General features: G+C 38.4%; 1 protein-coding gene across 1 annotated transcript; it reads left to right on the top strand.

Annotated features, from left to right (window-relative positions):
* The first annotated feature begins 6,138 nt into the window (after positions 1-6,138).
* LOC119040566 (olfactory receptor 226) lies at positions 6,139-7,122 on the top strand. Its single transcript, XM_037133590.2, has one exon. The coding sequence runs from the start codon at positions 6,139-6,141 to the stop codon at positions 7,120-7,122; it is 984 nt and encodes a 327-aa protein (XP_036989485.2).
* Positions 7,123-9,693: the final 2,571 nt, after the last annotated feature.

Raw genomic sequence — 9,693 nt, 5'->3', positions numbered from 1 at the left:
CTTTTCTAAAATCTAAAGATTCCAAGTGTCCCATGTGTTTTGGATAAAGGAATTTGAACCTGTATTACATTACATTAAATTAATTAATTAACTTATTTATTTCAAGGATGTATTCTCTCTATCCTCAAGGGTATTTATCAAATGATTAAACAGTGTGTATAAAACTGATTATGGCTCACTTTTAATTTTATTTTAAGATTTTATTTATTTATCTTTAGAGGGGAAGGGAAGGAGAGAGGGAGAGAAACATCAATGTATGGTTGCCTTTTGTGCATCTCCTGCTGGGATCTGGCCTGCAGGGAACCGGCCTGCAACCCAGGCATGTGCCCTGACTGGGATTCGAACCATGATTGTCTGGTTTGCAGCCCCGCACTCAGTCCACTGATCTACACCAGTCAGGGCCTCACTTTTAATTTTTTAAGAAATATGTTTTATTGACTATGCTATTAGAGTTGTCCCATTTTCCACACTTTATTACCCTCTGCCCTGATTATGGCTCATTTTATTTAGCCTATTGATGGGATCTGTTGACTGGTAATAATCACCAAAAGTGAACTAATATCAACCTCAATAAATCTCAACTTCTGCAAACATTGCTTATTTAAACAGTACCACCATATCAACCAATCAATGCTAATTCAACCAGCTGCTTGTTTTGGTAGTTTTTCAACTAACAGTATAGTATATCTACATATGACTACAACTAACAGTATATTACTACATATATAGTAATATGTATGTCTATACATATATCACTTTATTCCATATCAGGTTTACTACAATGTCTTTGGTACATGATTTTACTCAAAAGTAGGTTTTTATTTTAAGGCCTTTGCAGATACTGTTTTAAGCTCTATCCCTCCTTACTGCTGCATCATTTCCTCTGGCTTTGTTACTTCCCTATGACTTTCTGAGTGTATTTTCCATGCCTGAAGTACTAAGTTTCTATTATGCAATCAGTGAGGCTTATAAGCACAACCATCCAGATGATGGTAAGGGCCCAATCATACTTACTTTGTTCTGATTATTTAAAATGAGGACTACTTTCTCTTAATTACTTATGAGAACTCCTCTTGAATTTTAGAATATCAAAGACCCTTCTCTTACATCCTCAAATATTCCCACATTAATAATTCCTCTCCAGTCTCAACAGATTCAGATTCAACAAAAATTTCTTAAATACCAGTTAACATTTATTGAGAAATACTCTGTTGCAGATGCTGATCTAAGAAACTCTCACCCATATATTCACTTACTCTTCACAACTCTGTGAGGTGTGTATTGGAATTATTTCCATTTTACAGATAAGAAAAGGGAGGCACACAGATTTTAAATACTTTTCTCAAGGTCACATAGTTGATCATGAGCAGTGTGACTGTGAAGTCCACAATATTAACCTCTACTTTAGCTGCTTACTATGAACTGAGTACTGTGCCTAACCTTTCACAAACTGTGTTTTATTTAATCCTCAAAATACCTGCAATACATGTTGTTTTATGGAAAATAAACTGATATGTAACAAAACCCTAGATTAAACAAAATATAAATTACAAACACAAAGCTAAAACCCAGAAAAACTAACTCTAAATTCAGTGCTCCTATGACATCATGGAAGTGAGGGATGTTACCCACATGGATTCAGAAGATAAAGGAAGGAACAGTCTAGTGTTGTTGAACCGCCATCATGTTCCAAGTGCTTCATATGTCTTATAATATATATTCCTCTCAACAACTCTGTGAGGTATATTAATCCCATTTGATAGATTATGAAATTAAGGTTCAAAGAGGTTAAATAAATTCTCCAAGATTAAATGACTAAACTAGGATACAAACAGAGATTAGCCTGGTCGAAAGCCAAAAGTTTTCTTTTGAGCGGGAATGTGGCATGAGGGAAGAAAATGTGGACTAACAAGGAAGGAGAAGGCAAGGGAGGTCATGAGGTTTTGGGGGCGCTCTCTCCCTCAGGTAACTTTCCTAGTAAACTTCTATTCCCTAAGTTTGCCAAACATACACTTTCCCAAAGACTCTGTTTGCCCTAGTCTTTTTTTTCCTGCTGTATCTCTGTGGGTCCCTTGGGCTGCAGCTTCAGAGCCATCCCAAAGCATCAGAAAGGAGGAAAAAATAGGGACTATAGAAGGGAGGGGCAAGATAAAAGAACCTCCTGCTTGGCAGCATTCTCTGATCATGGCAGGAAGGGGAGGTGGAGTCTCTACGGCACCTTTCTTTGTCCTGCTGCTTCAATTTTCTTTTATATACATTCCCTAAGTCTTTTTTTCTAACCATCCTGGTCACCTAGAAGGATCCTGAGTCAAAGAAGTCAGAATAGAGTGAGTGGATTCTGTTACTGGCTACACGCCTCATAAAGTGCTCAGTTCTCTCATGTTTATTTTCTGTCTAATACATTCATATTCTTATTCCTCTCTACACCTCTACACCTAATAAAACCCAAACCACTATCAACATTTTCCTTTTTTTCTTTTTATCTTAACCTGAGGATATTTTGTCATTGCTTTTTTAGAGAGACAGGAAGGAAGAGAGAGAAACATCAATATAAAAGAGAAACATCGACTGGCTGCCCAAGACAGGGGATTGTATGCGCTGGGACTGGAGATCAGACCCACAACCTAGGTATGAGCCTTGTTTGGGGATGAAACCTGCAACCCTTTGGTTACAGGATGATGCTCCAACTAATTGAGCCACATCGGCCAGGGCTCGACATTTTTCATAAATGATCTATTTTATTGTTATGCATGTCAATATTGCTTTCTTCATCTTTTTACTTGTAGCTGGTCTCTTCATTTATTCATAGTCTGTGTGTCCTCCCTACACCTTTTATTATCTCCTATATTTAGTCTGTCCTTTCTATATTATAGTTATCTTTACCTAATGTTCTCACATTGGATCTACTGTCTATATAGCAAATTTAGTCTATCAAATATCACTCATCTTATCCACAGAAAATCCAGTCTCTCTGCATGTAATCTAATTTCCTCATGTTTCATTTGGTCCTTGTGGATCTAGTTACTGTTCTACATTTGTTGCCTGTTTTTCTTACACATTATTCCAACTCTGCCAAGTATTCTGGTAATGCATTAAAATTCTCTACTCCTGATCATTTCCACACAACTCCTTTTTACCTTCTGCCTTCTTTATATTCCATTCCTATAATATATTAATCTATTCTTCCCATTACACGCTTTTCTCCATTTTCCATCTCTCCACGCATCTATACAACCATTATAATACCTTTAATAATCAGTTACTAAAGCAGACACTATAATAGGAACTATTGTCAAAAGGAGAGACAAAAATACTGGTAATTATATTTCTTAAAATATAGAATGGGAACAGTAATGAGAGAAACTCAACAACAGTGAAGAGGAAAAGAGAAAAAGATGTTAATGTCTCTGTGAGGAGATGCCACGTGAGCCAAGACTTGAAGGCCCACTAGGAGTTAGCCTTGCAGTGTGAGTAAAGCTACAGAAGTAACACACATGCTGTCTGGCAAGAGCTACAGGGTATAAAGGACAATGAAGACTGTGGCAACAGTTAAGGTTTTGGTGATAGCAGTGACAGGTCATAAAAGTACTTATACATATTGTTAAATAACTTGAACATTATAATGTAAATGATGGGTTAAAATGAAAGGGAATTAAGTAGGGGATTAAAATAGTCAGATTTGATCTTTAGAGGAGAGACTATAGGTAGTAAGACCAGTTAGCAATCCACATGTGAGAGCCTAATCTTTTGTTCAAGTGTGCAGAGTATCAAATGTGAAGGTAGAACAGATCAAAGCATAGGCAGAAAGCTCTGAGGCTAAGAGGATCCAGTGCATGATGAATGGAATATAAGGCAGGTATTGAGGAGAAGGAACAAAGGCTAAGGTTATCAATGATGATTGTACTTTCAAAATTCCCATTTTTGAAGCTAATATATAATGTAGGGATAGATATAATAGGTTGACCTTTCAGGAATGAGAAGATGAAAGTGTATCCTTACCACTAGATTATGAGCTTCCTAAAGACTATGCATATGTCTTATTTACATTTTATGTACTGTAACTCTTAACCTGTGGTCTGGAATATAGTTGATCCATAAACTTTGAAATAAATTGTGGGTGTGGATGGAAAGGATGGGAGTGATGGTAAATATAAGCCGGGGATATGGGTATTTTGTGGTTGCCTTGAAGTACTCTAGTATTTAGAGATATACCAAGTGCTCAAATACTGAGTAATACTCAAGTGTTAATCACAAAGCATAAAGAAGAGAAAAATTCAGGTATAAAGCATTAGGAGGTTTAATGTTTTATTTTCCATATATAAATGAGATATACAGTATTTGTGTTTCTTTATCTGTCTTATTTCACTTAGTAGAATGACCTTGAGGTTCATCTATGTCATTACAAATGACAGGATTTCCTTTATTTATATGAGTGAATAATACTGTGATATATATACAGTATGTAATACTGTATATATAATAATACTGTATATATAATATATAGATTAGTTATGGGATGAATAACTTCTGGGGTACACATTTCACAATATATACTTGTATAAAATCATCACATTGTACAACTTAAATTTATACAATGTTATATGCCAATTATATATCAATACAGCTGGAGAAAATAATTTCCAGGTTGAAGTCTGATGTGTGAGTACTTTTGGCCCCTGCTAACCTCATAGAGGTTAGGCCTGCAAACAGTCCTAAGACTAAAAATGTAAAGAATCTCCTGATGGGAAATTACACCCAGATGTTCAGCTGTTCTGCCCTCCATTCTCCTTTCTAATCTCTGAAGCTACAACCATACAGAGGCAATAGGGATACACTAACCTTTTTCTCATATCAACTCCCATGTGGAAATATCGACATTAGATTTAGAGGCTTGCTGTTTGAAAAGGGCAAATTTTATTTTTGATACCAGTGTAAACAAAGAGAGCACTCTACTACATGCATGCTTTTATACTAGCCTTGATACTGTCAAAATAATTAACCAAGGATACCATTAGACTAGGTAACTTTAATGCCTTTGTAGCCTGCATAAGTAAGCAAAATAAAAGTTAACCCAGAGTCAATTGTAAAGGCACTTATATCTGAGAAAACAAATAACAATTAATCTCAAACAGCCAACTGGGTCTTCCCATACAAGGCTATCACTTAAGCTATGACCAATCAAATAATGTCCTTGCTTTACTTCCAGATCTGCTCTATAGAAGACTTGCCCCTAGCTTCTGTTAGTGGAGGGCACCTAATGACTTTCAGTTTGGCACTGCCTGATTTGAACTGATGTTTGTTCAAATAAATTCTTGAAAATGTTAATGTGCCTCTGTTTAACTGAGCTACAGGGTATAAAATTTGAGAATCATTGGGAATCTCAGTTCTTCTGCCATCCAGAATCTACTTCTTAACATGACTTCCAGGTGGGTCCCAGATACTCCTTTTAAGTACCAGGATATGTAAGACTGCACCCTACAGGTGCTGACCTCTGGGGGTTTTACCTTGTTCCCTTGTAGGAGATGACCTGCTTCCCTAGCTAAGCCCCAAAGATTCTCTTTCTTGGATGTAAATCATTATGTATCTTACAGTTCCTCCTTCACTTGCCTGAGTATTTTGGAAGCTCTGAGGTCCTGAGTTCTTGGTTTCACCTCTTACTATCTGTGTGACCTGGAGTAAGTCACTTAATTATGCCTTAGTTTCCTCGGGTGTTAAGTGGGTTACAACTCAAGGGTCTTTGGAGATTAAGTGAATTAATATCTGCAAAATTTTTAGAGTGATGACTGTACTAATAATACATAGCAAATACCTAATTGTGTTATATTATTGTTATTCCTTCAATATGTAACTTATTTCTTCAAAACAGAGCTGTAATCCAGCTCCCAAACAAACTTTCATATTAGGGCATCCCAGGTTCTCTCACTATTTTTATTTTTTATCTGTGTTCTCCAGGGACCAACTAGTGTCATCTTTACCTGGTGGTTATCAATATATGCTTCTCCAAAGGCCAGAACAGATTCCTCAGCTCAGTGATAAATTATGTGTGACACATACATTGCATTTTAACAATAAAAACCCTGATGCCTGCTGAAGACACCCTATTCTGCCTCCTGAAGAACAGTGTGCAAGAACAACCCCATGGAACAGAGGAACCAGAGTGGCAGAGTCACTGAGTTTGTGTTATTAGGCTTTCCAGCTCCTGAGCCACTGCGGGCGCTGTTGTTTGCCCTTTCTCTGTTGGCCTATGTGTTGGTGCTAACTGAGAATATACTCATCATTATGGCAATTAGGAGCCACCCTGCCCTCCACAAACCCATGTACTTCTTTCTGGCTAATATGTCCTTCCTGGAAATCTGGTATGTTACTGTCACCATTCCCAAGATGCTAGCTGGCTTTGTTGGATCCAAACAGGGCCATGGACAACGAATCTCCTTTGAAGGCTGCATGACACAGCTCTACTTTTTCCTGGGTCTGGGCTGCACTGAGTGTGTCCTTCTTGCTGTTATGGCCTATGACCGCTATGTGGCCATCTGCCACCCTCTCCACTACCCTGTCATTGTCAGTGGCCAACTGTGTATACAGCTGGCAGCTGGCTCCTGGGCTGGAGGTTTTGGCATCTCCATGGTTAAAGTCTTTCTCATTTCTCGCCTCTCTTACTGTGGCCCCAACATCATTAACCACTTTTTCTGTGATGTCTCCCCATTGCTCAACCTTTCGTGCACTGACATGTCCACAGCAGAGCTTACAGACTTTGTCCTGGCCATCTTCATCCTGCTGGGACCACTCTCTGTCACTGGGGCCTCCTACATTGCCATCACTGGTGCCGTGATGCGCATTCCCTCAGCTGCTGGGCGCCATAAAGCCTTTTCTACTTGTGCCTCTCACCTGACTGTGGTGGTCATCTTCTATGCTGCCAGTATTTTCATCTATGCCCGTCCAAAAGCACTTTCAGCTTTTAACACCAACAAGCTTGTCTCAGTACTCTATGCTGTCATTGTACCATTGCTCAACCCCATAATTTACTGCTTACGCAACCAAGAAGTCAAGAGAGCCCTACGCCATACTCTTCACTTTTATCAGGGCCAGGATACTAAGTCTGGGAAAGCTAACAGAGATGGGTAGAAGGGAGGTGTTTAAGTCTTAGAAAATGTTCTTAAGCTTAGAATCTATGTCTTCTATGAAGTCCAGAGGAGCTTTGAGGGCCTAAATTAGGGAGTAGAATTTTCAAGGCAATACCAAGGAACTAGTCCAAGAGGAGAAAGAGGGACTGAAAGCTAGCAGCTAGCAGCTGGATTTCTATTGGATTTACACAGAGCAGTTTTATGCATCATGCATCCTGGTTGGGTGGAAAAGGTTGACTGAGCAGAAGACATGACTAAACTTTAATATTTAAACAAACAAACAAATGCAGAACTGGTATCTCTCTACATGACTTTTCCTGGGTTTGCTCTTGGCATTAGTTCTGAAGCAGGTATAGAAAAAAAGAAGCAGAAGGAGGAAGCCATTTGGGGAAGTGCAGACTTCATTATGGAAAAGCATCAGGAGACTCTGGATGAGATCTCTCCTGCCACCAGCTGCAGCCCATGAAGTAACAGAGACCAGGAGGTGATCATTCTGGTGTGAATTACAAGGCAAGGAGAGAGGAAACTAAGAATGTTTGTGTTGGCAACAAAGCCCCTGGGCTGCAGGGATTTTAGCTTCATTTCCTGATTTACTGTGGTCAGTGTACACACTGAACTAGTGGCTGAGTGCAGATGTTTATTTAATTTTGTGTCTCTAATTAAATAGCAAACTCCATGGAGGCAAGGATCACATTTTCTTATCCATCATTTTATTACCATGACCCAGGACAGTGTTCTACCCCATGGTGGCTATGAAGAAACACAAAAAAATTAATACAATTCAGAGCCATGTAGGCAAGGCACGTGTGTCACACCTACAGATAGGATTGGAAGGTGCAGAAACTAAACCCTTCATGCTTCACTGGAGTATGGGAATGTACAAATTGGCTTGGCCTTGCTGGAAGGAAATTTGGCAGTTTGTATCATGAACACTAAAAATTAGAAAATATCATGACTCAGAAAGATTTATATAGATAGACATATAATGTATAAGGTGTAAATTATGTAAGCAACTCTTTATTTGTAGAAGTTTATCATATTTCTGTGTTTTTGTTGCTATAAATGAAATGCACTGACATGTCCTCTTGATACCTGGTCATCATGACCACAGGTTAATGTGTGCGACTGGTGGCTTTCTCCTATATAACTGGTTTCATGACCACTGTGATCAAAGTCTATTTCATTGCACATGTCACCTTCTGTGGTTCTAGTATCATGAACCACTCATACTGAGACATCTCATAAATCCTCAAAACCGGCCTGCAAACATATGTCCTCAGCTGAGCTAGTGGGCTTTGCTTTTGGCTGTTGTCAGTCTTGTCTTCCCTCTCACCATCACCATCTTCTCCTGTCTACATTGTCTCCACCATTCTGCATATATTCTCTACCCAGGGAAGGGAGAAAGCCTTCTTCACCTGTGAACCCCTCCTCACTGTAGTCATACTTTATTACACAGCCATGGTTGTCAGGTCTGTTCATTCCAGAGCGATTGCATCATTTAATTCCAACAACCTAAGTTCAGCTGTATATGCAGTTCTCACTCACATGCTAAATCCCTTCTTCTACCACCTTAGGAACCAGGAATCAAAAATGCTATAAAAAAAACCGTGGGGGTTGGCCCGTGCCTTCTGCTGAGACCTGCTGCCTTCAGGAGGAAACAGTATCCCAGCAAGGATGACATTCCCATTACATTTATTACAGTTCTGCATATTAGCTTGCTCTACAGGTCTGGATTTTTAAAGTCACAGCATAGGAAGGGAGAAAAAAATTAAAAGGTGAAACATGAAAATATGCAGTGCTTTAACCTCAAATTCATTTCTCATTAGAGGGATGGGGTGGAAAACTGTTTTTCAATAGTTTTACAAGACATGAAAGAATCAGTATTACTGCAAATTTTGCCATAATACTTGATATGTGTCCTTTGAGACACTCTCTTTTGGACTCTTAAATTCTTGTAGCCTTCCATGATATATTGTGACTATTACCAGCAAACTAATGGAACATTATTACCTCAGTAAATGTCTGAGCTGAAATCCTCAACACATCAATATGTGCTACATACAAACTAGGTAAAAACCAAATCCAAAATTCTCTAAGACAAAAGTGAATGCTAGATATCATTGGGGGACCTGCAGCCCAGATAAAGAAATGTAGTGTACCAGGGAAAATTCTACAAAATTGACCAAACTGAGACTAAAATGTGAAATAAATAATCAAAAAGGGCTACCTTAACTCTATATCCTGCTCATTTTGAGATGGAGTCTCCTGCTTTTTGTCTCCCATTTTTTATCTATGATACCTTCAACATTATTTAACATTCCTAGGCTAATCTTTCTTATACATTGCTCTTATAATGTTACTCTACCATTTAAGAATTCTCAATTTGAAGAGAATTTTTAAGTTATTATTTTGGAATTATTCTAGCATTCAAGAATCCCATCTACACCATTTCAACTTGCCTTTTTACTGATCCTCAGTATGAAACATCCATTCTGCCATTGGTCATCTTAACGTACTCAATAGTTACATTATACTAATTCTTATCTTGATGAATTCACTCAGTCACTCATTT

Source organism: Artibeus jamaicensis, unplaced genomic scaffold (assembly GCF_021234435.1).
Source record: "Artibeus jamaicensis isolate MK-2021 breed Jamaican fruit bat unplaced genomic scaffold, CSHL_Jam_final contig_759, whole genome shotgun sequence".
Taxonomy (NCBI): Eukaryota; Metazoa; Chordata; class Mammalia; order Chiroptera; family Phyllostomidae; genus Artibeus; species Artibeus jamaicensis.
This window is presented reverse-complemented; position numbering and strand designations above follow the sequence as displayed.

Coding starts and splice junctions, on each gene's coding strand:
- LOC119040566 (XM_037133590.2), top strand. CDS start 6,139: ATGGAACAGAGGAACCAGAGTGGCAGAGTCACTGAGTTTGTGTTATTA.